This window comes from Protomyctophum bolini, assembly GCF_963924005.1.
Source record: "Protomyctophum bolini genome assembly, chromosome: 5".
Lineage (NCBI taxonomy): Eukaryota > Metazoa > Chordata > Actinopteri > Myctophiformes > Myctophidae > Protomyctophum > Protomyctophum bolini.
This window is the reverse complement of record NC_137866.1, coordinates 13,441,525-13,469,141: the sequence shown is the minus strand read 5'-3', so window position 1 is coordinate 13,469,141 and position 27,617 is coordinate 13,441,525. Positions and strand designations below refer to the sequence as shown.

Sequence of the window (27,617 nt, the reverse complement as noted above, 5' to 3'; positions counted from 1 at the left end):
TCCAGGCCTTTTACTGTACCATTTAACTATGACAACCCACTGCTGTCTTGACCAGCGTCACCCCTGCACAGGAGAATGCATTTTCCCTGCTTCATTAAAACGTTTTACACCTCCTCCTTTCTTGTTCAGCCTGACCTGTCCCTTTGCCTTGTTCAGTCTGTTACAAAGAGTAATGAATTATTCCACAATTAACCTGGTTTGTAATGAAACACGATGTTCGTCTATAGGTTCCCTAGTGGCACTGCATGCCACCACTAAGGCAGAAGAGGTCCGGGGAGGATATGCTAATCATGGAGCCAGGAATTGATTATTTGCTTTACGGAGGTATTCACCAGTGTCTTCCATATCTCACTGGTAGCCTGGATCCTAGCCTGTATAGAGTGCTGTAGCAACCCTCTGGGCCTTACACCCTGCTAATGAACGGATGGATCAGCGCATCGATCCATGTGCCTTGGACCAGGAACGGCCAATTACCTTAAGTAAACAGTGGAGAAAAGCAGCTCCGCATGCAGCCAAGAGAGAGGGAGGGTGCAGCTTAGCAGCGGGGGGAGAAATGTACATGGCTGGGCAAGAGTGGTGGAGTGTCGAATGCATTATGCAATTCAAATTGTATTGTGTCGTGCTGTGGTTCTGTTCTTCACAGTGGGTCACTATGAATATCAAGTGTGGAATGCTGGAATATATCAAACTGCTGAAATAGCAGATAAAGCAAATAAAGCACTCGACCTAAACCGTTTTTTACAGTGGTAAAAGCTGGTCAAATATCAAACTGCAAATAAAGCGTTCACAGTTCAGTTATACCCATGGTGGAAGTCCTCTTTCCTGCGTTCCCCCACGTCATTTCTATATTCATTCGTTCTCGTTTGAAGGACTCCTATGCTGAAAATAGCCGATCTACGGCTACACATTGTGTCAACTTCAAGAGACGGAGAGAGACACGCACCAAAGGAACGACACTCGAACTTGCAACGCACCTACAGGAGCCTGTAGGTGCCCACAAAATTGTCTTGACCATTACACTACTGTATATAACAGAAATATCAAATTAACTCTCAGTTAGTTACTAGAACATTCTTTGCGGTTTCCAGAGCTTCAGTCTGAGGGAAAACTTTGGCATAAAACTCTTTGATATGGAACGAAAGCACAGCAGTAGTACATCAAGCTCACAGTAAAACAAAAAAAAGTCAGACTTCAACAACCATGGAGCCAGGAATCTGTGACTATCAACTGCACTCCATGGCTCCACACTGCTTCCTGCAGAGCAAGTAAAACCATATACCTGTGGTTTTCTCTCAGGGCTTCCTTCCCCTTCCTCCAGGAAATCATGCCCCGAGGAGACATCTTGGGCCTGCATTCGATCAGCACATCGCCACCCTGACGGGCCAGAGTTTGGGCCTTCAGCAGATTTTGGGAGAAATCTGGAGCAATGGCTAATAGAGAGGCAGAGGAGATGGACACAAAGCATTCAGTGTTATATTCAGGGGGGGAGGGCACAGATAAATCTCAATTTCCTCAGAGAGAGGGAGAGAGAGAGACATGCACACACACACGCGCGCACACAGAGAGAGAGAGAGGACACACACAGGAGTAAAGTAGAATCGAAAGACATGCAGTTCACTGTCCATTAGGAAGGTCAGGTCATTATATCCTTGTCCACACACACAAACACACTCGCATTGCACATTCATATGGCTGGAGACAGCAGACACAGAGCAATCTTCCTTTAAAAACATGAATTCAAAGAGTTACTCTTCCAATTCCTTGCCATTTTCCTTGATGGGCTCTCCACAGCAAAAAAAAAGGGGAAAAAAACCCACTGTAGAGTCCTCTGTGTTCATTTATCCGTTTTTAACTGTACATTTGGTAGCAAATGGACCCGTATAAGTTAAATTAACAGTAACACTGAGGATTTTATTGTGTAGATGTAAAACAAAAGAGAGGCTTTGTTGCCATTTCTTTAGGCCTTAATTACTGAGGCACCGTCGTCTGGAGCTGCTTTGTATGCGAATTGACTCAGCAGAATACTCTTCAAAGCCAACGAGGCGCCCTGGTGCTAGTGACAGCACAGAGCACCTGCAGATGCACATTTTCTATGCACAGCCATAGCCGCAGACACACACTCATGCACACGCAACACACGCACACACCTGACAATTATTTCTTGACACAGAGTGTGAAGTGCCACATCTTTTTCTAATTCCAACAGCACAACAGATATTGCCATTTAAACCCCTAGCCTGAGGTATAACATCCCGAGCTGGCCACCAGAGGAATAAACTCTTACTACGATCATTGACGGAGAAAAAATATCTTACTTGTCAATTCCCTGAACCTATTGATGTTGTTTTTGTTGGCGTAATGAAAACATGCAGTTTATAAGAGGGTGTTTTAAATTGATGACAGACTGGGATATCCTCCTGGCTACAAAAAAATCAAACCAAGAATAATTGGTAAACCTTCATTTTTAGTTTCTACTGTTTCTATTAAAAAACATGTTTATAAAGTATTCCATTAAACAATCAAAGGCCTAGGGATAGGCCTACTAACACCACTCCTGGATTGTGGTACAGTTACACCACTGTCTGTTGGGGGTAGCTTTGTCATAACTGTACATACTCATAGCAGTGTTAATTTTTCAGCAGATTTTGGTCTTAGTCTTTTGAACAACCACGTTATTAGCCTACCCTACACTCCACCAGAGCTGATAGGGGGCGGGCACGTGTGTGTTAGCAGCAGCCACCATGTATTTATAATTTTATTTTACCGACGGCACGGGTGGGCGGCCGTGGGCCCCAAATGCCTCTGGGCCCCAACGCAATTGCGTTGTCTGCGTCACGCTAGTTACGCCCCTGGGTGACAACTCTTATGCTTGTATGGGAAGGCATTGCAGACTCATTGCAGACTTGCGCTCAGCGCAAGCTGGTAAAAACAGCAGCATGTATCCCACATGATAACAAGCACTTAGGAGTGTAAAGTCTGCCTTAAATTCGAGTGTGGGTTTTGGCGTACGCTCACGTCGGCACAGCATTTATGAAGTGATCGTAAACAGCTGATCCTTGCGTATTTTTGGTCGGAGCTTTGATAAATGTCATGGCTGAAACCGACCATTTAAATAACACGCCCTTTAATATTTCTTGAAACGCCTTGATTTTACGACATGCATAATTGGAATACGACCAAGTTTGTATGGGAAGCCAATAAGAAAAAAATTCCAAACACCTCTCGCCTCGCGCCTCCCCCCCCCCACACACACACACACACACGCACACAGACGCACACACACAACTTGCAAGTCCAACTGTGTGTTGTATACAGTATTACATAAATAAAGATATACAGTATATATTAGCTGTAGGCCTACACGTTGTCTGTTTCCCATCTACCTGTTGTTTCATTACATGGTCATTATTGAATACGTTTGGATGCGCACAGCCCTGGCACAGCCCACACACATGCTGCTGCTTTGCAAGCTCCTCTGTCACTGTTACTGTTGTCCGTGACACAAGGTTTATGACAGATAGATTATAGATCGTGTGATAGATAGTGCATGATGGCTGTCAATTATATGAACGTTTATGGAGTGACTGAGTATTATATGAGTAAACTGGTGTGCTGGTAACCTATCCGTTGTGGTCTCTCGGTCGGCAGAGTTGACATTAAGAGTGTTGTGTCGGGTTTATCCTTAAACGAGGACGAGACGAGGAGATTGCACATAACTCCAGAAAGACATTGGCCTCCTGTAGGTTACAGTACCCATGTTGGGAGACTTAACTGAAGCTTGTACAATTTCATTGAATGATACATAAAAGCTTACATTCTGTACTTTAATAATCTGTAAAAAACTGAAAAATTACTCTGGTCGAGATGAGGGCCTTTCTGTCAGAGGCGGTCGCATATAATGGTCACGCCTCGTGACATCACGCCTCCATATTTGGTCACACCTTGTGACATCATGCCTGTATGCCATATGTTGATTCCTCCCCACCCGTCCTTCCTGTTCTGACAGTCCATATGTTGATCTGACAACATAAAACCCTGTACACCCTGTACACATATATGGCCAGTACAGAATTAATTCCACATTGATCTGACCCCCAAGTCTGCTGTCACCCAGGCAGATCCCAACCTGGTGTGAATTTTGGCGTGGCATACGTCAATGTTCAATGACACGCTGGAATGATAAATGACAAATAACTTTGAAAAATAGGACAAGCCTGTAGCACTGCTAGAACAGCACCGTTTTGTATGAGTTAGTTATAATATTTTAATTAATATATTATTATTGTTAATGTTATTATTTAAGAACTGTTTCAGTTATTTGGAAAAATGAGTGCCAGTCTTACCTATGACTCTGAGCTCAGTGTTGGTGAAGACTCGCCCATGCTTGTTCTCTGCCACACACTGGTACATACCAATGTCAGCCAGCTTTAGGCTACTGATGGTCAGCACCCCATTATTTACTTGAACTCTGTCCTGGAAAAAACACACAAATACTATATGTTATGAAGATATAATATCCAGTGTAAGTAAGGTACAGTACAGATACAGACAGCAACATACTGCACAAAGGTCTTTTGTCCAAACGGACTGTATTAAAGGCATGGGACCACTTCATCATTATCACATCAAACAGCGCTAGGTTCAAGCAGCAGCAGCAGCAAATTATTTAATTTGGAAATTGCACTGCTTATTTGATTACTCCAGCTTGGACTTCAAACGTGCATGCGTGTGTGTGTGTGTGTGTGTGTGTGTGTGTGTGTGTGTGTGTTTTTATGAAAGAGCCTTGCAAAGTGACTACTCCTCCCCCATGTCTCTGTTCTGCCAGGCAGTAATAAAGCAGGGTGTGTGTGTGTGTGCGCGTGTCTCGCTTCGCACCCACCAAGCGTTTGCACAGGCACTTTATTGTGTGCGACTGTTCTCGCCAAACGTGGCCACAGCGGGACGTCTGCTCAATGCATTTTAATGACAATGCGTGAGCATAAACTTCTTCTATGCCCACAGCAGAATAAAATAAGAGTGCGACCAGTGAGTGTATGTGAAACACAGTATTTTGCCTCCCTCACACACTTTTTAGCTTTTGCTGCTATACTGTACCTGGATACATGGTGACAAATTACGTTCATTCTTGAACATATCTTTGCCATTGCCTTTGAATAGAATGTCCCCCTGATGCAACATAGAATTGCTTCTAATTAGGCCTACTGCTGCTGACTACTTCACTGTTGTCATATAATGTAAGCCATTTCATTTTACTACACCTTTCTTATATTAGTATATGTTGCTACAAACATTTCTCTTTTTACCGACGCTTCTATGCTGCTACGTGCTACAGATTGCTTCTACGGTTCTCTATTACGACATGTAATCAACCGTGTATCTAACAACAAATGCTATCTCATTTCCATCCACCAAATACCCTTCTGCATACAGTATATACCAAATGCTCAACTCGCATCAATCATACCCACTACTGAAAACAGCACCTTCATTGCTCACTACATGTACACAATTACTTACTCCTTTTGTTTTGGACCAATAAACACAACAATCTGTTAACCACACAGAAAATCTGCACGCATGCTTTTTACTAGTACATATACTTGACAGTACTATGAGATGAAATATAGTATAGTAACAACCCTTGATGCTGAAACACTACCGACGTCTGACGTCAATATCGGTACAGGACTCTAAGTCCACGGGGTCGTGTAAATTTTTATGTGCATTGTAATCCCCATAGGGGGATTTTAGATAGCCTGAAAAATAAACAAATCATCCCGGCCGTTTCACTCATATGGATATGAAGAATCAACTGACTGTGAGAAAATGCAAATGTTACTGCTGCTGAATTAAGTTACATTTTCACTAGAAACAGACTGTTTCAAATATGACTGACTGTCGTAAATTACACAGAGACACCTCCCCGACAATATCTATCTATCTATCTATCTATCTATCTATCTATCTATCTATCTATCTATCTATCTATCTATCTATCTATCTATCTATCTATCTATCTATCTATCTACACAGTGGCAGCCTTTGCCATTTGGAGCACTATGCATTATTTTGACACAGTGATTAACACTATAATCATAGTATAAATAGCAGTGTATAGATCTAGTCAATCGGATAACACATCGTCAACAAATACAGGAAAAACAGCACCCTGTCTACATGCACGCTACCATTCATTGTCAATGGAATCCAGCGACATGAAGCTACGAAGCAGCTATGACGTGTGACGCTGACGCAAATATGCTGTGATGCATTTTTGCATGGGTGAACGCACCATTTGATCTATAGTAGACAGCTATGTGCCCTTCAGCACCACGGACACAACGCTGTCGCAAAATTCATGCATTGCAGTTTTAACCCCTAATTAATTACCGTACTATTTAATTAAATTACATTTTAATTCAATAAGATGGGCAATAACAATAAATCACCTGCCCCCCCCCCCCCACTCTCTCTCTCTCTCTCTCGTGTTCTCTCTCTCTCTCTCTCTCTCTCGTGTGTAGGATCTTAATTAATTAATGGACTTGCTAGCGAGTGTCGCACCACACTACGTAGGTGTAGGCACCGAAACTAAAACACTTTTTAAATTGTTACACACGATTGACCGGCGATGCAAGGTATAATCAGATATTGCAGAAATAGTTTGTATTATAACATTCAGTTGTATATAAATCAGTGACTGATGCACAAGGTTTAAGGTTACAATGTGAGGTATACAATGGGCATTGTATAATATTCTTACTATCACACCAAAACGAGATGACACCACAACAAGGTGCATGTCTCATTTTGATCTCCTCGCTGTCATTATGGCTTTTTACTTATTTTATGATTCTTCTCGTATTTTGTACACCTACAGTATAGTTACAGTAGTTGGACCATAAGTGCATGGATTCGATCCCGGGACCGACAACCCAGCGTATAAGTAGCACGGCTTTGGTGCGGGAAGTACTGGGAGCTGATGGTAGGTGTGGCGCTCCACCTCAGCAACCCATCTCCCAGGGGTCTATAGCGCATTGTAACGGGGACAGACTCCTGCGTGTTACCGGCTGATACCGACAATAAGCCATTCCCCACCTACTTTCTTTAACACTAACCTTCAGAATTTGGATTGGGATCCGCTATACTCGCATGAACCACAGACGACTTGAAGGGGGAGGAGAGCCATTGTTACTGGTGCAATTAAGTTGGAGATCAAATTGACCACCACTCCCTCCCTCCCTATAGTATCCTATACCAGCCAACCTTGAATTTGTTGGACAACAACAGAGAGAAAGGGTTGTCTTTCACCAGGAATCTAAGGACTGCAACGTCATGTGTGTGTGGCTTGCATTATAATCAATACAATCATGGTGTGATCAAACAAATGTGCATTCCCTCCAGTCTTTCTGTTATCTCACTATACTGTATAGGCCATTCCGGCTCCCAAGGGAGTTCACAACCATTGTTCACTGTTTATATTCTGCCTCAGGCAAACACGCCGAGCAGACTAACAAAGAGCTACACATGAAGGCTATTGGCAATGCAGAGAATAAACACCCAGTAGCTGCTTTCATCATGTTTGGGGATTTCAACCGAGCGTCTCTGTGGAGAGTATTACCAAAACACTTCCAGCGCATGACCATTGGATCAACTGGCCGGTAGTGAGCATGGGCTCCAACACCTTTGCCCCACTGACCCTCAACACTGAGCCCCCTCCTCTATACTCATGACTGCGTGACCACAAAACGGCTCCAAAATGGTGGTAGTCATGATGACACAACGATGAGACAGCCTAGACTCCCTAGAGGATGAGGAAATACGTTGAAAACCTGACAACAATCGTAACCAAGAGAATAGCCTCTCAGCGTTGATGAGACCAAGATCTGATCATGGACTACTCTCTCCTGGAGCGACAAAGCAAATGTGTAAATATTTCAATCAGACCTGGGGTGTGTACAAAAACAGTACATAGACAGACTTCAACATTATTGGTCTGAAAATGCATGGAATCTCTGCATGCATGCCTGCCCACAAACAGCTTAATCTAGTCCGTATATTATAGATGACAAGCAGAAAGCAGGACAGCTTGTCCAGCAACAGTCAAACCACTAGTCAGTCAGTGAGTGAAAGGTAAGGGAAAGTGGTAGTACATTTGCAGATACAGTACGTAAAATGCGTCCTCTGCATTTAACCCATCCTAACAGTTAAGTGCAGTATGGGTGCTATTATTACAGCAGCCAGGGGAGCAGTTAGGGGTTAAGTGGTCAGGAACACTAAGACACAGTGGGGCCAGCGAGGGGGCGGAACCAGGAACCTTCTGATTCCCTGACGGCCTCCCTAGCCATTCAGCTATATGGCTTTGAGTGGTGGAAAAAGTACTCACATTTTTGCTTATTAAGTAAAAGTATCAATGCTGCAATGCAATGCAATGCTGCAAGTACAAAACTATTGGTATCAAAATGTAATTAACGTACCAAAAGTAAAAGTACTTCATGCAGAATATCCCATTCCAAGTTTTCAAATGTGTATAGTTGATTTGAAAATAGCCCATCTACAAGTACACAATGTGTGGCGATGCGACGCATTGTGAGCTTGTATATCGGCTATCTTCAAATGGCCAAAATTTATATAATAGGGCTGAAGTGGTTAATGTATGTTTTGTAATAACAATCAAGTACAAGAGTACTCAAGTATTGGGAATTGGACATACTCAAATAAAGTAACAAAAAAATAACTCAAAATGGTACAGTATTTAAGTACTTTCCACCACTGCTTAGAGAAACACCAGAGTCTGTGCATGGATGCTGACAGTCAACCGGATGAACCACGACCGTGCACGGGCAGTAAGGGACACGAGGCTTCCGAGGGACAGCCACAATTAAACAGGCGAAACACGGCGGAGCGTATAGTGGCGAGATGCCAAAGGCCGCACGGACGTCACGCCGACAGTCACGCCGACAGCCAAACGGACCAACCACAGGGGGAGCGCAGGGAGCGAGGAACAAAATAAATTAACATTTTATGATGGAAGTCAATGGCAGTCAGAAAACGTGCTCAAACGTGCTCAGACCACTGGTGGTCCCAGGACCACTGTTTGAAAACCACTCATATAGGTAATTAACGTCACAGACTGTCCACAAGATGTACAGTATGAGATCCAACATGAAGCCCTGCCGTTATTGGACCCCATATTGTTCTTTCGACCGGTACCGTGCTGTCGTGCTGCATATCGGTACCCATGCAGTTTCCATTGTTAAGAGTCATTTTTCATTCTGCTTCATCAACCAAGGATGTAATGAACCTAGCACCCTTTGAAAGGCCAGGGCCAAAGATATCAGGGCATATTATTCCCACTACTCTATACACTCTTCCCACTATTCTGCTCTGGATAAGGAGTATCTGCTAAATGCCATGAGTTGTAAATTTCAATATACTTTTATGAAACCAAACCGTAAGTAAACCTTGCTGAGCCATGTGACCCATAGGGCATGAGCCTCTCCTGTTTCTCTAGTGTGTAGTACACCCCCTGGACATGTTGTTAGTATGTCACAGTATGCCCCCAATACAACCCTGGTCAGTGACCCAAAATCTGGGTCACTGACAACAATTGATATAGTATATTGTGTGTGCCAGTGCGCGTGTGCCTGTGCGTGTGTGTCCTCTAACCCGGGGGTAGGCAACCTTAGGCAACCATTGCTTTCTTTGTAGACCCCCCCCCCCCCCCCCGAGGGGTCGCGACCCCCAGGTTGAGAACCCCTGCTCTAACCTTCTGAAACTCTGACCACTGGATTCAAATCTTATAAGATGCTGATAGCATTTTGATGTTTTTCCATTATAGAAGGGTTACAGACGTCCCAATTATCACCTTGTACGAATGGCAAATAGTTGATACTGTATTGAGATTGCTGTGCTAAAAACACCTCTGAGATGGGTAATTAGGGCTACATGTGGACATTTTAAGTAGAAATATGTCAACTGTGCTGGTTCTGATGAAGAGCGTAATCTAATTCAAGCTTTTGTGTGTGTACAGTACATGGTGTGAGTGTGTGTGTGCGCATGTGGGTGTGGGTGGCTGTTGATAATTGAAACACTCAATTTTCTGAGTCTTAATAGGCCTGTAGTGACTAGATGTAACTCCCCCTAGTCTCCATGGACAAAACATTTCAGATGTGGAATGTTTCAAAAGTGAAAATAATGCACGTCTCGTCTCGAACACATGCACATAAAACGATTGCACAAACTGAATTGCGTCGAATATCTTTATATTTTGCAGGATTTGGCATTCAAGTTGTAAAGTGCGGGACTGCAGTGCTCATTGTCCTTGCCCTTGATCCTTCCCCATTCAGTGAAGCTGGTCCTTTTAACGTTAAGAGTGTAGTCCAGAGGGTGCTGCCGCCAGCCTGTCTGTTGTCTGAAAGCATTACAGCACTGCCTCTTGAAAAGACAACGACTGTCCCTTAACATCCCTGATTGACCCTGTCCAGGCACTCCAAGCGGGGTCCTTTCTTAGTGCCAGTCATGTGACAGGCAAGCGGCTGACCCGCCGCTAAAGCCAGGGCACTGAGGGGACGGGGTCAGACGGGGTCAGGGGGACGCTGGTGTGCATACAGCATCTTGCAACTGGCACACAAAGCAGTGTTGATTTCGTCGACTAATACTATGACAAATAATGTTTGTCGACTACCTTTTTTTCACTGACGAAAACTAAATGGAAACTAAATGAAAACTAAGCTATGATGACTAAAGCTAAGACTAAATATATTGACAATTTCGTCAACAAACTAGACTAAAATATTAGGAAGGGATTAGTGAGCCTGCAGATTGGCTATTTTCAGCAAGTGTAAAATCATGCATTACAACGGCAGCAAGGCCCGGTAAAATACATTTTAGTCGACTAACTCAACTGTACATTTAGTCGACTAAAATCTTATGATATTTACTAAAACTAGCATAACACTAAAACATTCCAGGTGACTAAAATGTGACAAACTATTCAAGAGACTATGATGACTAAAAATAAAATAAAAGATTGCTGTCAAAATAAACACTTGCTCAATAAGAGCAAGTCCCCGGGGTTTTGGCTAGGACAGCATGAGTAAAGGTCTTTGTACGAAGAGAGGAATTGGTGAGACGGGCAGAAATTGAGAAAAGGACAGAACTCAAGAGCACAGAAGAAATGGAGAGAGAGAGAGAGAGAGAGAGAGAGAGAGAGAGGGAGAGGATTAGAGCGACTGAATAGATGATAGATGGTCGTTTCTTAGGTTACGCGGTGCAACGGCCCTGAGGGATGAAAACGTTAAAAGAGATGTGATGTGAGAGCAGTGCAGTGCTAGTGCCCACACTACGCTCCACTGTGCCCAGTGGCCGGCTAGCCTCAGAGAGACCCAGTGGGAGCTCTGTGATAATCTCTTCAGCAGCAGAGACAAATGGCGGCATACGTCTGCTTTATGGTGCTCATTAATTGTGCTCGCCTCGCATAGGACATCAGCATTATTATTATTTGAAGTCGAGAAAGGAGAAACACTTCAGGCTCTTCTTCTTAGGGCGAGGCGATATGGACAAAATCAAATATCACAATGCTTTTGACCAAATACCGCTATCGATTTTGTGACTATAATTGTTGCGACTGTAGGTCGCATTTACTATGAAAACCTGCATCTCCCGTCTGTCCGTCCGTCCGTCAGTCACCCCACGCCTCCATATATGGTCACGCCTCGGCCCTCGTGACATCACACCTCCATATTTGATCATGCCTCGTGACATCACTCCTCCATATATGGTCACACCTCGTGACACCACCAAATTATTATGGCTATCTCCATACGACACTGACCTCATCTAACCCTGGATACATAGAAGACTGGATCATCACCTAGATCTGCATACATATATGGAGGCGGCCAGGAACTACACCTGACCTCAAACCCTTAGATCTCCTTATATGGAGCTGACCTGTTCTGACATTCCATATATTGATCCAGTTCTCTACAAAACACACTTTACTACTACTCCTACAGATTTTGGCCAAAACTCACACAAATCGGTATATAATATTATCTCTGTGTGGTAACGTGATCAAGATATACTGTATCGGTCACATTTTTCAGATTAATTCTGATTGAACATCATGAACGCAGCATCCGATTGCCATGAAATCTACAGTAGTGACACCTAGCTTTACAGCTTCCATTGCATGCCGGTTATGTGACCATCCAACTCCTGACAGACAGTATGTGACTGTTCTGGTCCCTGAAACAATGCACACAAGCATGGGGCTGAGGAGAAGGTCGCCTGTAAAATAAAAGGGGGAAACAAGCGTGTGTGTGTGTGTGTGTGTGTGTGTGTGTGTGTGTGTGTGTCACAAGGGGGTCTTGGCACTGGACTGCATGGAAAAATACAAGTGCAAGTGGGTCCTTGTTTCGCCAGGGTGACATTTTATAGTGACAGCCCTACTCAACGCCATTTAATTCCCTTGGAGGGGGCCCAAAACGAGGAAGAAAATAAAAGAGAGAGAAAGGGAGAGAGAGGGATGGGAATAAAGGCAACTAGAGGGAGGAGGACTGATCCATTCTAATGAGGAATAACAAATGGCACCCTTGGCCTCACTCTCTTCCCTCTTCTCTCGCTACACTGCTGACCTTTGGGTTTGGAAATTGATTTACTGTTGCCGCTGTTGATGGTGGCATTTTGAAAATGGTAACACCCTGCCTCATTAATATAGCCACATATAGAGAGAATATGTTACCTTGGCACACCACCAAAGGATCCCTTTTAAAATGGTATTTACAAGCCATTGGTGCCGATGCACAGGTGGAGGGATAAAGGTTCCATGTGGTCACGGATGAGTGGCATCTTGAGGATGTAACCGGCTATTGACCATTATTCACTCTGATGTCGGTGGGGTTTTACATCCCTCTGGAGTATGACATAATAGCAAATAGGTCGTGGTGTGAATGTGGTCAATCGATCCTTCAGAACTGAGAAATTGACCAAAATGTTCACGACAACGTTGCGAATATAGCCAGTATTAGTGTATCAACAGTTGTTTTGTGTCAATCAATTAACACACATTTGAGAGACACATTTTTGTTTATCTTCTGTGCTCGGGTCTGCGTTTCGTTCCCATTCTTAATCACAGTGCCCCAGATTATTGTGGATTATCTCAGCACTCAATCCAAGTTAGGGGAAACCAACACAACCTGCCCCGTTTAAAGGCATGTCCAACACCAACAACAGCAACATAAGCCCAGTTTAGGGCTCATTACCCAATCCCAACACTGACACTATCAGTGACTATGATTCACTAGAGCCATTTCCTTCGGGCTAAGAGCACACTCGCTCCAGCGGTGGAATAACAACACAACAACAAGGCAAATTGAATGGATGTGAAATGTATTTTGGATGATAAGACGTGTTTCCACCGTCCCCCCCCAGAGAGAAGAGACTTAATGGTAAATTTGAGAGCTGCAGATAGGATAGATCGAGCGCTAGATTGCCAATACAACCCCTGTATGATCGCTGGCAGAAAATGTCATAGCTTTGGCTCTTTTGCAAAACAACTCCCAGTCCTACACACACACACACACAGACAGACAGACAGACAGACAGACAGACAGACAGACCCTTTTAACAGCGGGCGACAGCCTGGCGTATTTTCCGGAAGTGCGTTATTTGTCTATTGGACCTGGCAACTATCGGCGATAGGAGAAACGGAGCCAGAAAACATGAAAATATTTTATCTTTGGACAACATTGGCAATAGCCAATCAAATGCATGTGTTGCTTTGTTTACCCTCCATACCACCTATAGGAGGACATGGGTAAGGAGAGTAGGAACGCCCACTAGGAGATTTCTATTGCCCACAGTCGCAGTTGTCATCCCACTGTTAAAACGCACAACGTCAAGATGCCAATTTTGGTCTGACTGAGAGGTCATTTTGACAATTTTTTTTAGATTTTGAAGTTGATTATCTTTGCCCATGAAGCTTTCAGAAGGTTCCCCTTCCATGACCATCATCCTCCATCATCATTCCATCATCTCAGAATTTTTTGACATGGACATTTCTAAATTAATTTAAGCACAGCAAAGCTTCTGTCACATTTTCATGCGAGTGTTATCCACACGGTTTGTTGGTTTTATTTTGCTTCGAGAATTAGTGGTTCTAATTCAGATACTTCTGGCAAGAAAATAGGACTTTGAATTGGCTACACTTGCCTGTGGGCAATAGAAATCTCAAACACTACATCTCAAGTAAAAGTTCAGGAAATCAGCATGTTTGTACATTGAATCCAAGCCACTTCGTAAGCCCACCGCAGATGGTTTTTAGGATTTTTTGGATGACCACTCAAGTAGCCATGTAGCCAAATGTATAGACTCCAGCTATGTAATATGTTTTCTGCGTGTCAATACAGTATGATGACTGGGAACAACCTCTTGGTTTTCACGATACCATCTGCTCACATAGATCACAGTCAGGCCAATTGGACAGCATTTTGAGACTGACAGCATTTTATGAGAGGTTTGGGGCATTATGAGAAGTTGGGCATCTCATTAAACTCATATCAAGATGTGTTGTATAATCTGCACAATCTGTGCAACAAATGCTGTCTGTGGTGGGCTTTACACAATTTCCTATTCAGATAGACTAAAGTTTAACCACATTAAACCCGGCATTCCTATTTCTGGAATGTCATTTTAGGTGAACATTTAAAAAATAATCTAAAATGTATAAAAACCAGGAGTCAAGCACAGTTGTTGACTTTAGCGCGAGGGTTGTAATGATCCCTCCTTCTGTGTGTATGCGTGCGTGCGTGCGTGTGTTACCTGACCCCAATCAGCAGCAGCTACAGGGGACAATAGGTCATACTTGGCTATACTAGTTATGTATACTACGTTAATAAAAGATGCCTGAGAAAAAGAAAACCTGGCTAATGTTGATGTCACTGGTAGGCGGGTTTCTGAAGTGTCCACAGACGGACAGAGTAGTTTTTATACTTCTTGAGCAATAGTGAGGACCAATTATACGAGGATAGGTTGAAAATGGGTGAAGTCGTTCTTTAAACCATTCAGAACGGGAACCCCTTTTGCTTTTGGTGTTTTAAGCATTATGTTTATACTTTAGCTATTGAGAAATAGCAGATCTACAAGCTCATGGCGATAGTAGATCTACTATTTTTGGAAAAATCTTGAAAATGTGGCGCAAATCTTTGAATAATTATATATTCTTTCAGAGTGAACGTTTTTAACTAAAATCTTTGCTTCTGGGGGGTCTCTGGAACAACATATCTTCAGATGGGGGTCGGCGGCCAATTGCATATAATCTTTGGAGTCCTTCACATGAAATAGTTTGAGAACCACTGATATAGAAACATAGGTTTTTCAGAAAACTATCAGGATTTGGAAGACATAGAATCTGGTCTCAGTCCTAAATGGGTTAAGCTCTACTCGTCTACTGTATCTTGGATTTAATCCTTAGTCACAGCTACTCTCTAGGACCAGAGTCATACAGTACATCGCCTAAAGCCAGCTCAGGGCTCTTTATATTGGAACGGAAGAGGCCTAACAATCCATGATTGAGCATGACATGCCTTCATCAGATCAGGCTATAGACGCTCTTCGTTCAATCCTTTTAAATCCCCCTATAACAATAACGACGCAGCCAGCCGTTCAGCTGTAGTATCCACTCATCATGGAAATGTTTGTGTGTTTTTTCTTCTTCTTTTTTTTTGAGTCTCACCTACACTGACTTAACATTAATATTGTACTGTATCATACCAGACTCCGGTGCATGTGTTATTGTGTTTCACATTAACCTGCACTGTGCATATTGTATTTTTGGTCTAGATAGGTGGCCTATATCAGAGCTGTTGTAAAATAGCAAAAAGCAACAAAACTAAGCTATTGTGTATTATATAAGTGAGCCAGCAGCATCACATGCACCTCTCAACAGTTTTCTTTCCCCATTTTATTCACTTATATTCTATTTTATTTTATATGGAAGCATGTCATCTGTAGTCAGTATTGATCATCCTACAACAGGGCTCTACAGGAGTCAATATTTTGATTATTATTGTCTCAACCAGGCCGAAGGTGTGACCGAGACTATAATGTTTTGCCCCTTGTCCGTCTGTTTGTGAACAGCTAATCTCTGGCACCTTTTTGGCCAATTTTTGCAAATATATATATTTTTTATATTAGTCTACAGATTTTGTCCAAACTCAATACACACAGCAGTATCTCTATAGTCATGTGATCAAGACAAGAGATGTGACAGATTTTTCATATTCCACCCTGATTGGCTAAGATTGGCAACTCAATTTTGCAGGAGTGGTTCGCTTTGAACAAAATGCCTCAAATAATGAAGGCAGTGTCCAATTGCCGTGAAATGCAGAGGAAGAAATGCGCTACCCATTTCACCTTGGCTGAAACCTTTTTTTCCCTCCTACACATTTTGTCCAAACACCACGCAAATCGGTAGGCTACACTACACTCCCACTCACTTATAATGACAGAATTCCGAACATTGTCTAGTTATTATTATTTATCTCAAAGCATTTCCCACCTCCATGGGGTCCAGGGGCTCTCCATTCTTCAGCCAGCGGTAAGAAGACTTGGGCTTGGCACTGGCCTTGCACTCCCACACTAAGGTGTCGTCAATGGGCTTCTGGGCATCCTGAGGCTTCTCAATCAGGTGTGGGGGAGCTGTGGGGTAAAAGGCTGCAGTCACTTAAAGTGGTACCATTATAAACACAGTTATTGTTGTGACAGCCATTACAGTAAAGTAAAGGTTACTATAACTACAGTTCTTTAATCGAATGAGCGAAATGGTTCGCTTATGGGGAGCGTCGTCTCCCAGGCACGATCGCTCCCCATAAGCGAACCATTTTGTTAAACGAAGATTAAAATAACCTGCTCCTTGCAAGTATCATGCATCCTTATACTGCATCAGCGCTGTATGCAATACTTTACTTGTTACCCTAGTTACTTTGTAGCATATCCATGTTCTCTTAGCTTTCTACTTTCTAGGCTTTGTTGTTTGATGTTCTTGGCACATGCTCTGACTTTGTACCTCGTAAGCCGCCCTATATAAAACCACCTGCTGTTATCGAGGAGAAAAATAAGAAAAACGTATTGCCAGCCAACTAGTTACCATTGCTTGTTACTTTAGGCAGATGGAGATGAATAAGGGAAGAAAAGAAGAAAGAAAAGATGAAGAAAACGTGATTTTCTAAGCAATTCCTCTTCCAAACGACCAAACGATTCGACCACACATTAAGGAGCAGAATGACTATATCCATTAATCAACAACTCAGTATTTTACCGATGTTTGGGCCAGTGGTAAGAATTATCAATAGGTTGCAGTTATTGCAAATAAATCAATGATCCACCCAAGCAGGCCATTGGTTCATTAACGAAGAACATTCCTCAGTCTGCTTCCAACAGAAACCTGACCTCTGCATAAAAAAATATACACACAAATGCCTTAAAAGCTTAAAATGAGCTTGATTCAATAAGCCATCTCTTGAAACCATTTATAGTAAAATTAATATCTGACGGATAGGTTATTGGATCAGATAAATTCATATTGACACAGAAATTTTATGGGAACATGTTTTACTTGAGCATAAAATACATCCGGTGGCGATTTAGTGTCAAATGGTAGTATTTCTTGATGCACATTTTATAGCAGGGACGTTCTGGCCTTTTGTCTTTCAAAAAAAGTCCAAAAACCCAGAGAGAAAATGCCTGTGTATTTATGATGGTGGTCCTGGCGTCACATAAATGACTAGCGCCTTATCTCTGGCGACAAGGGCCTGAGATTTATGGCCTTTTGGAGACACAATATAACTACCGTCCGCCCTGCCCAGGGTCAAGGAGACCTGGGTGGTTCAGAGGGTCTGGCTTTGCCTGTGATTAGAAAATATGTAATAGCCATAGCTAGGCTTTACAGGGATTCTTTCATGTTTAGGTTGGATGCAATGAACCATGAATCCCAAAATGTAGAAAATGTTATTAACTTATTACCATTATGAAATTATATAATTTTTGTTGTCTCTTCCTGAAGGCTCTCTCCGTCTCTCTATTGTTGCTGTCGGGAGGAAACCACCTAACTCAATTTTGAGTTTTATTATTTTGTTGCATAAATCACCTATTATTGAACACCCATTATTGAAGGGTCTGCCGTCCACTAGGGGCAGTATATCATTAGCTTTCCTGTTCTGTGAGTGAAGAAGAGAGCCATCTTGTTTGTTGTCAGTTTCATGTTCTTTCAGAAAAGCATGTTGTGCTGGTTGGAGGTTCTTCACCTAATTGTAAGTTTGTTTGTGTTATGCATATTTATGGAACTATGATATAGTTTATGCCTGAACCTTGAACCACTGGAAAGTAGTAAAAATGCTTTGGACAAAACCTCTTAACTTCATTTGACCCTCAAACTGTCTGCTAAAGCAAATAACTCCACCACCTCTCCCCCTCTCATGCAAGTAATTGACAATATATAAAGTCACAACACCAATTTTGATGAGGCAGTATTTCTTTGATTTAAAAATATAAGGTTTTCTTAATTTCCTGAAGTTTTTATATTTTTCATTTCCTGAAAAATGAACATTCGGAGTTAGGTGGTTTCTTCCCGACGGCTACAGTATATATATGCACGTGTGTATATGTGTGTATATATGCACCACACAGTACATAAAATGTTAATTTTCGGTTTTCAACCTGTCCATGTTTTCAACCTGAGAGATGTTTTCAACCTGTCCGTCTCTCAGTGTGCCCGTCATTGTGTCTGTGAGCAGCTATTCTGCCCTGACGGAGACCTACTGTAGCCGTGCTCTAGTTCAATTAAAAGCCTTTCAAGAGAAAGACAAGTTCTCCATCCCCTATAAAACAAATCTGTGTATAATTCTCTGTATTCCCTTTTAGCTGACAAATGGTTAGATTAATGTACTAGGAAGTGAGTAAACAATACTGAATTGAAAATACATTACCACAGAAAAACGGATACAATATGACACCCAGCCAAAGATATTAAGAATGAGACCGCCGAAGATAAGATTATGGAGACACAAGTGGCTACTTTTTCCAAGTCAATCCGGTCTTCTGTGGGCCTATTCAAATGCATTCAAGCACTGCTGCGCCACGATCAAATTTCATAAATCACTTTGGAACTAGGGAAAGGGCAATTAAGTGGGAAATTGAAAGAGAAGGCCCACCTTATTGTTCTTGTGCCAGCATTGGTTATATGTTGCGAACACTGGATCCCTAAATCGATTCCCCTATTCCTCTATGGAGATGATGGATGTCCCACAACCTCTCGTCTATGGGAGTTTAAAATTAGATTACAGATTTTTATCACCTGGCGTCCAGCCAGCCTGCTGGGCTTCGAGAAAAGACGAGACTTAAGGCGTACAAGGACAGACACGACTCCCCATGACAACGGGGAAGAGAAGGCACTGAGGCCACGCCACATGGGTGACAAGACAGTGATAGTTATTGCTTGTTGCAGTTTAAGAAAAGTTAATAAGGTATAATTGTCCAGAAATGTCACACGTTTGTTTTGTTTTGGGGCCTGTAGGTGATGAAGTCCCATTCCTGTGCGTGCCGTATTTCCCTGTGGACGGGCGCTTCTCGTTAAAATGGAGCATGTTTAATCATCAGCCTACCTACTGGTATCTTCAGCGTTTCATCCTACCCACAGGTACTGGGAAAAAAGGCTTTATTATCATATCAAAGAATCTCCCTGGGAGGAAAGAAAAATGTGGATTTGACTATTTCAATCAGGCACATCCCTACAGGGCCCAATAGACTGCCATCATCAATGCATAAACATTCAAATAATGGGGCAGAGAAACCGTAAAAATCCTTCATCGGGTGGCCATTAAAAGCTTTTTCAGTAAATGGGCCATAAGTCCAGTCTTGGTGGGGGTAAAGAAAATCACCTCTCCCTGAAGGGGGGCATAAATCTTCACATTGTACAGCCCCAGGTTAGCCCCTGGCCCAATAAAGAGCTTGTCAAGAATGAACTATTGGTAATGGCCTAATTCACTACCTCATTCCACTGTATGATGCTGTTATATATGGTCCAAATAAAAGCCACAGAATGCATGACAACAAATATAACTTCTGTCGGGGGTGGGGGGACGGGACGGGACATTTGGGGCCCCCCAACTAGTCTAAGTAAGGTGAAGTTTTCACTGTGTGCCTGCCTGGTAGCGGTGAGGTCTTTTGGTTCATTTCCTGAAATAAATGAGTGCAGTGGGCGGAGGATGTGGTTTTCCTTCTGAACGATAACAAGAAGACTGGCAGGTCCTTTCCTCCCTAGATACAGCAGATGATGTGATGTGCTCTACACAGGAGAACAAACACATTGAAAGTCTCCTCCCACCCACCGTAGAAAGACAGCTTTCCTTTCACGGAATTCCTTCCTCTAGAGTTTTCAGCCACACATTCATACAGCCCTGCATCCTCTTGTTGAAAGTATGGGATCTCTAGGACTCCACTGGCTTTGTTCATGTCCACCTTCCTGCCAAACGTAGCTCCGTCTGCTCTCCTCCAGCTGATGCTTGGCACAGGGCTGAAGAAATGCAAACATAATGCACATTCACTGCACGGTACAATATGAATAATAACATAATGCACATTCACTGCACGGTACAATATGAATAACAAACATAATGCACATTCACTGCACGGTACAATATGAATAACAATTTCTCTACCAGTTTGATGGTCAGGGATTTTGGCCAGTCAATTCTTATTTATTTTTGTTTCAATGAAAAGCATTCATTAGTGCCTGGTGTTTTAAGCATTATGTTATACTTTATAGCTATTGGAAAATAGCAGATCTACAAGCTCATATGAGCTGCAATCTTTCCGCTATTTTTGAAATTCTTTGAAAATGTGGCGCAAATATTTGAATATATATCCTGCGAATATTTTCAACTAAAATCTTTGCTTCTTGGGGGGTCCCTGGAACAACATATTTTTATAATAGGATGTCGGCAGCCAATTACATATAGTTTTTGGAAAACCTTGAGAAAGTTTTTTTTTTATTGTGTGATTGTGAAAAAATAAATACAAAATAAAATAAAAAAGGAAACATTTTGAAGATTGTTGACAGATTTTGACCAAAAAGGGTCCCTGAGATGAATGTGGTTAAGAGTGCAGGGGTAACGATACATGGAGGGACTTACTTTCCAAGTGCAAAACATTCCAGCTTGACCGTGGAGCCCTTCGCCACAGGAACAACATCAGGGAGCTGCACTTCAATCTTGGGCTCATATTCACCCATCACACCTGGCAGTTAAATTAAAAGTTACTTTAGGCTTGTAATTAGTCGTGTCATATCACAATTAATAATGATTGACACAATTCAAGTTCTTAATTGCGGAAATCATTGGATTTTAAGCGTAAACAAACTGGTCAGGCTACTACTTGGCCTCACTCCCGAACCCACCTCACCCCTGCCCACTTTGACAGGCTGGAATGGGTTAGGGTTGACGACAGAGTACAGCATCTTGCAATGGGTCTGGTCCACAACATTAGATACACCACCAAGATACTCATGTACCTGTCTAAATACTTCCTTAATGTCAACGAAGTCCACACCACAACACCAGAGGGAGTTCAACAAACCATGTGCAACCCAGATTCGGCACAAACAAGGGACTAAATTAATTTCGCTCCTATGCCACCAAAACGCCCCAGTCATTAAGACATGCAAATCCCTTGACTCCTTCAAAACTGCTCTCAAAGGGCACCTACTGTACAGTATGGACGGCTGCAATTCGAAACTGGCCCCCCTAAAATCTGAATCCCACACCCACCCCTTTTCCCCCTCACTGTATGTTTCTATGATATGATTTCCTGTTTTTGGCTATTATACAAGTGTATATTCGTACGTCTCTAAATGTTTTGATGAATTGAAAATGGTGGGCCATATTGTAAACAAGTGTAATGCTTTATAGTGTCGTCCACTCACAGTTAACAGTTTTTGTATTGAGTTGTACTTTAAATGTACTGCAAACTGTTAATAAATACTTCAATCAATCAATCAAACATTATATTTGTTATCACAAAGTCTACCAAAATACTCTGAATCATCAGATACAATCATGTATCGGCTTACAGGGTCAAACGCATCACTAATGCTAATGTTGTTTGATCAGCTATCTTTCCGCTCAAATCCTGACATTTGAATGTGCCAGCTTTGATTTTCCCGTCACTGGACACCAAAGACAAACACACATTTAGATCATGTAATTTATGGTTAAAGAGAGGGATCCTAGTTGTATTACTCGCATACACATGCACCAATAGATTTAGATTAATTTTCTGCATCAGCAATCTGCAATTTATTTCCTTTACTTGTCAATTTATGCATAAAATTAGAGATTAGATTTGGATTCATATTAATTTTGTCCCTTTGCATCTATATCATGTTATTTTTTGTTGTAAGATGTTTGCAGGCCCGGATTAACAAATGTACTGGAGCTCCAGGGACCGTGCGAGAGACTATTTAAAATAGGTACAGCTGTTGCTTCTGTCAAAACCGTGTTTTCGGTTGTCCAACAGTTTTTAAACCACTCGGTGGGAGGAGACTCTAAAATAGCAGATACAGCGTCGGGAGCAGCCTGAAGGCCTATTCATAGTTTCCGGTGAAGAGGTGACCACCAAAAACTACAACACGCCGCGGTGGCTACCGCTCACAACACATCTCTCTGTTTTTACTAAGCACCGTTTTGGTGGTCACCTCTTCACCAAAGACTGGACAATGAATAGGTCTTTATAACTATGGGAGCAGCACCAATAGCTGAACGCACGCGCTGGGCACGCAAATGCAAACATTGCCATTCTTGATTGTGTTACGCGCACGCGAAGCACACGTGCATGGAGCCTTTTGATTTGGTGTAGTCGATTTTGAAGTCGGTGCGGCAAACTGTTCTCGAGTTACGTGGATTACGTACGTACACACGTGCGTACGTACAGAGACTTGGTGCATTTATAGATATATAGACATGCAAGTTGGAAATGCATGGTCCACCCAGTTTGTTATGTAGCCTATGTGTCCGACATCGGGCACTGCACTCCCTGTGAGGTGTGGAGCGCGTGTGTCGAGTTACGTGGATTACAGTCCACCACTGTGGGGGGAGTATTGGGAGTATTCACAATCGTACCGTCAATCCGCAGGACCAGAGGAGTCGGGGGCCCTTGGACGCTGGTCTTGGTGACGGTGTTGGTGACCACACAGGTGTAGTTTCCCACGTCGGACGGCTCCACCATGGCGATGTACAGGTTTCCGGTCTTCTGAGACACGAAGCGACGGGTGTCCTGAATCACAAATGATGGGTATGTGTTGAAGATCCACGTGAAGGTGAGTTCTGCGAACAAAATGCACAAATAGATAGATTAACCGATTCCATGCCATTACCATAGACGGGCTCGTGAGGGGAGTGAAATGCACGACGTAAGCAAAGCAGGGCCACATCCGCCCGACCCGGAAGTGATAGCCCTCCATACCTGCAGTCCACTCTAGCCTCACTCTAGGCTGTGTACCAACTCGGTACGCAAGCACAGATTATTGTTTTATAAGGTTCCAAACATGGTACTTTGTCCCATTTTGATCAGAAAAAACACTGATAACCCTGTGCGTGTGCACGTGTACTGTGCATTATCATGTAGGCTGTTTCTGGCCTGTGGAGGCTAGCAACGGAAGCTAATGGAAGTGAAAAAGGGACCAATAATATTTTTTTATATTTGTAATCAAATCTCGTGTATCTTGTGGATGGTCCAAGTCGGAGGACCCATATAGTCGATGGCATCCCTCTCACCGAGAATCACATCATATACCTTGAATCACATCGTACCTACATCATGTCCCTACATTATGACCCCCCCCCCCCCCCAATCAATGTACCACTAACGATATAAAAAAGAAAAAATGCTTGATGAATGAAGAGTAATTTATCCTGGTAGCTGCTGGGCTGAAATTAATGTCATTAAGATGCTTGAAGTCCTGCAGCTTTACTATATTGGAGTGATAAAGCTGGCTGTGAATCTCAGAGGATTTTATGACGGTGTCATGAAGCTTGATGCGTTCAGTCTCACCCCAGAAACCTTGGAGGTTTTTGGGTATTGTTTAGTTTCTGCATCTTTTTTGCCCATGTCTATTTTTTTCTTCTTCTTCTTTCCCTGGGGGGTTATTATTGGAATTTATTAAGGATATGCAGAGAGGCAGAGCAGTTGAACATAAAAAATATGGACCAACATTGTGCTGTTCATCTCTGTTTGTGGTTGTCACACAGTAGCGGAGGGCTTTAAATCAACCCTAAACTGCAGATGTAGCATGAAAAACTAGTGTAATGCCCAATGTATTCACAGCATCACACTATTCAGTAGGGTACAGTACCACCTAGTCTACACTATTCATCATCCACGAAAACAAGTTTCTGGAAACAGACTCCTAGTACTGCATCAGCCAAATGGAGTGCAGTCTGAGGATTTGGCCTAACTATCTGCAGCATTATAAAAAGGAATGATGATGTTTTGACACATTGACACAGGATAGATTGCTCTGGACCGTATTGCATCCCCGTCCCAAAAGCAATCTTAGCCGTGGGTAAGAAGTTGTCTAAGCGATGACTCTGCACTACAGTATGGGGAATAATTGAGACGTGGAGCCATACACTCGTCTACTGAGTCAGTGTTCTTCACAACCTGGTCTTTGGAGGTAAAAGCACATGTGTGTGGGCTCTGACCTACAGTATTGCCAGCGGTGGACAGTAACAAAGTAGGCCTACATTTCTAGTACTGTACACATTTTTGAGTATCTGTACTTGTATTGTCTTTCTTTAATTACTGTTATACAGTATGCACCGTTCTGTATACTCTGTGTCTCAGCGGAGGGCTGGGGACAGTTCAGAAACCTATATCAGTGACATATCGGGTAATAAAACATAAGAGTTTTAATAATGCAATGGCTCAATTTAAGCATGGTAACTTTCCACTGATGATTGGCATTGGCAGGCAAGTACAATAACTAATAATAATAATAATACATTTTATTTATAAGGTGCCTTTCAGGGCACTCAAGGTCTCCATACAACAGGTTAAAAACAGTTAATACAAAACACAGTTAAAAGCAAAATCATAACTAAGGTACAGCTTGCAGCAGAAGACAATTAACAGAGGTCAGCCATATGCCTGCCTAAACAGGTGGGTTTTGAGGTGATAGAGTCCATGTTTCTAATATCAGGGGAGAGGGAGTTCCAGAGGTGAGGGGCAGAGCGTCTGAAGGCTCTTGACCCCATGGTGGACTTTCAGAGTGATGGAGGAGGCAGACCTAAGAGACCGGGTGTGAATGTTGACGTGGACAAGGTCAGACAGGTATGGGGGGGCGAGGTTGTGGATGGCCTTGAATGTATGGACGAGGATCTTGTAGTCGATATGGTATTTGATTGTGAGCCAGTGGAGTTGGTGTAAAACAGGGGTGATGTGACTGATGACAGGGGTTCTGGTGATGATACGGGCAGTTGGAGTTTGTGGGGGAGACCAAAAATAATGGAATTACAGTAGTCCATTGCGGGAGGTGACGAGAGAGTGAACCAGGATTGCGGCACAATGGGCGATGAGTGAGGGTCGGAGGCGGTTGATATTTCTGAGGTGGAAGTAGGTGGACCGGATGGTGTTGTGGGTGTGGAATGATAGGGTACTGTCGAGGACGACACCCAGACTCTTAACCTGAGGGGAGGGGGAAACCGAGGAGTTGTCTTGGTGAGAGTGAAACTGGGTTGCTTGGTGTGTGGATTTGGAACCAATGAGGACTACCTTGGTTTTGTCACTGTTACGTTTGAGGAAATTTGAGGTAAACCAGGATTTGATTTCCTGTAAACAGTTACAGTGGGAGGAGGGTGGGAAGGTGGAAGAGTGTTTGGAGGAGATGTAGAGCTGGGTGTCGTCCGCGTAACAATTAAAACCAAGTTGGCCTCCTCAGTACTTTAATACAAATTTGACTGAGAAACTGTCACTTGTAGTTTCTGTTTGAGTAATATTTGACCAGGAGGATCTATATCTTGACTCAGATAGTGAGGTTGAGTATCACAGTGGGAAAGAGCATGTTGAAAAACTTTATTGGATAGGCGTACTCATTGTTTCCAAGTCCATGGGTAAGTGGTTTGAGTGTGTTTTGATTAGCCACGTGGTTTTAAAATGAAATGTTTTAAATTGAAATGTAGCCTTCACAATCAGGCACTCGCATGATCGCATTCCTCCATCCTTATTGGTTTCCTGTCCCACTCACTTTACAGTATACTGTTTTCCAACAAAATGTAGAACAGACCTGTATATATACCAGCCATAACAAGAGCTCTATTAATATGCATTGAATCTTGCAGAAACGACTGCTGGCTCACTGTTGATTCCATATGTCTACTGACAGACTGACAGATATGTTGATGACTGTATTAATGACTCAGGCTGGCTCAGAGGAGTGCATGTGAATAAAAATGCATAGCTATACTTAGTATGCTATACTTAGTATAGCTATGTATATATTAGTACCCCTGCTAGGAGCTATAAACCATCCTGGCGTCTGACTTGGTATCAACCTAAAGTTCTTGCCTCCATCCATCCCATGCAGAGAGAGGGAGAAGAAACACCATCTGCATTATCTTCATGTCCCATAAATAATACATCCCGAATCTCTTCCTGACGAGCTCCATGAATATTTAACGTCTGTTTTTGAAACAATATCTTCCAAAGGTGCGGGGGGCATGACACACAGGAACAACAGTAGCTAAGAGGTTACTAATTGACTAGTTAATGTTTCATGGTGCGAAAGCAGGAAGCAGGAAATAGGAAGTGGAAGGCCTAGCCTGTTCTTTGATTGGTTGATTTGACTCGAGAGCATTCTGCAGACGTGGTGTAATGGAATAAAGCAATCAGGAATGACAGTGACTGGCAGGTTTTCATTGTGGTTCCACTTAGCCATCATAATGAACAGGCAGCGTCAATTTTCCCACTAATGATTTGAGAGCAGAGTGGAAAAACAGAACATGACAAACTGGCCAAGGACACACTGAGCCAAAAGTGAGTTCATACAATTGGGTAATGCAGTGGTCTTCAAACGTTTTGTGTACACCATTGGGTAAGTCAAAATCTCAAGGAGTGAACTTAACACCTGGACTTAATTGTCACACGGTACACCAGTTTGCATCTGCATGTTTGGGAACCACTGTATGTGTCAGAGAAAAGTATATAATCTGGCTGCAACGTTGATGCAGTTTCTTTCTTTGTAGATAATTGCCATTAACCAGGCTTACCTTGTAGGCCTATCTGTGTTCATAGTCAATTGAGAGAATTCCACGCCCACATTCCTCTGTGGCAGTAGAGCCCATTCCTCTGTGGCAGTTGAGCCCACATTCCTCTGACAGTAGAGCCCACATTCCTGTGGCAGTAGAGCCCACATTCCTCTGGCAGTAGAGCCCACATTCCTCTGTGGCAGTTGAGCACACATTCCTCTGTGGCAGTAGAGCCCACATTCCTCTGGCAGTAGAGCACACATTCCTCTGGCAGTAGAGCCCACATTCCTCTGGCAGTAGAGCACACATTCCTCTGGCAGT

General features: G+C 42.8%; 1 protein-coding gene across 2 annotated transcripts in view; it reads right to left on the bottom strand.

Moving 5' to 3' along the window:
- The window catches only part of cntn3a.1 (contactin 3a, tandem duplicate 1), a 129,155-nt gene that overhangs the window by 46,299 nt on the left and 55,239 nt on the right, over window positions 1-27,617 (bottom strand). For both annotated transcript variants that reach the window (XM_080764108.1, XM_080764109.1), the window contains exons 6-11: window positions 23,175-23,378; window positions 21,192-21,294; window positions 20,388-20,572; window positions 16,562-16,701; window positions 4,344-4,473; window positions 1,280-1,430 (exon numbers count right to left, since the gene is read on the bottom strand). In XM_080764108.1, the coding sequence (XP_080620234.1) occupies window positions 1,280-1,430; window positions 4,344-4,473; window positions 16,562-16,701; window positions 20,388-20,572; window positions 21,192-21,294; window positions 23,175-23,378 (913 nt within the window). The remainder of the gene's footprint in view (window positions 1-1,279; window positions 1,431-4,343; window positions 4,474-16,561; window positions 16,702-20,387; window positions 20,573-21,191; window positions 21,295-23,174; window positions 23,379-27,617) is intronic.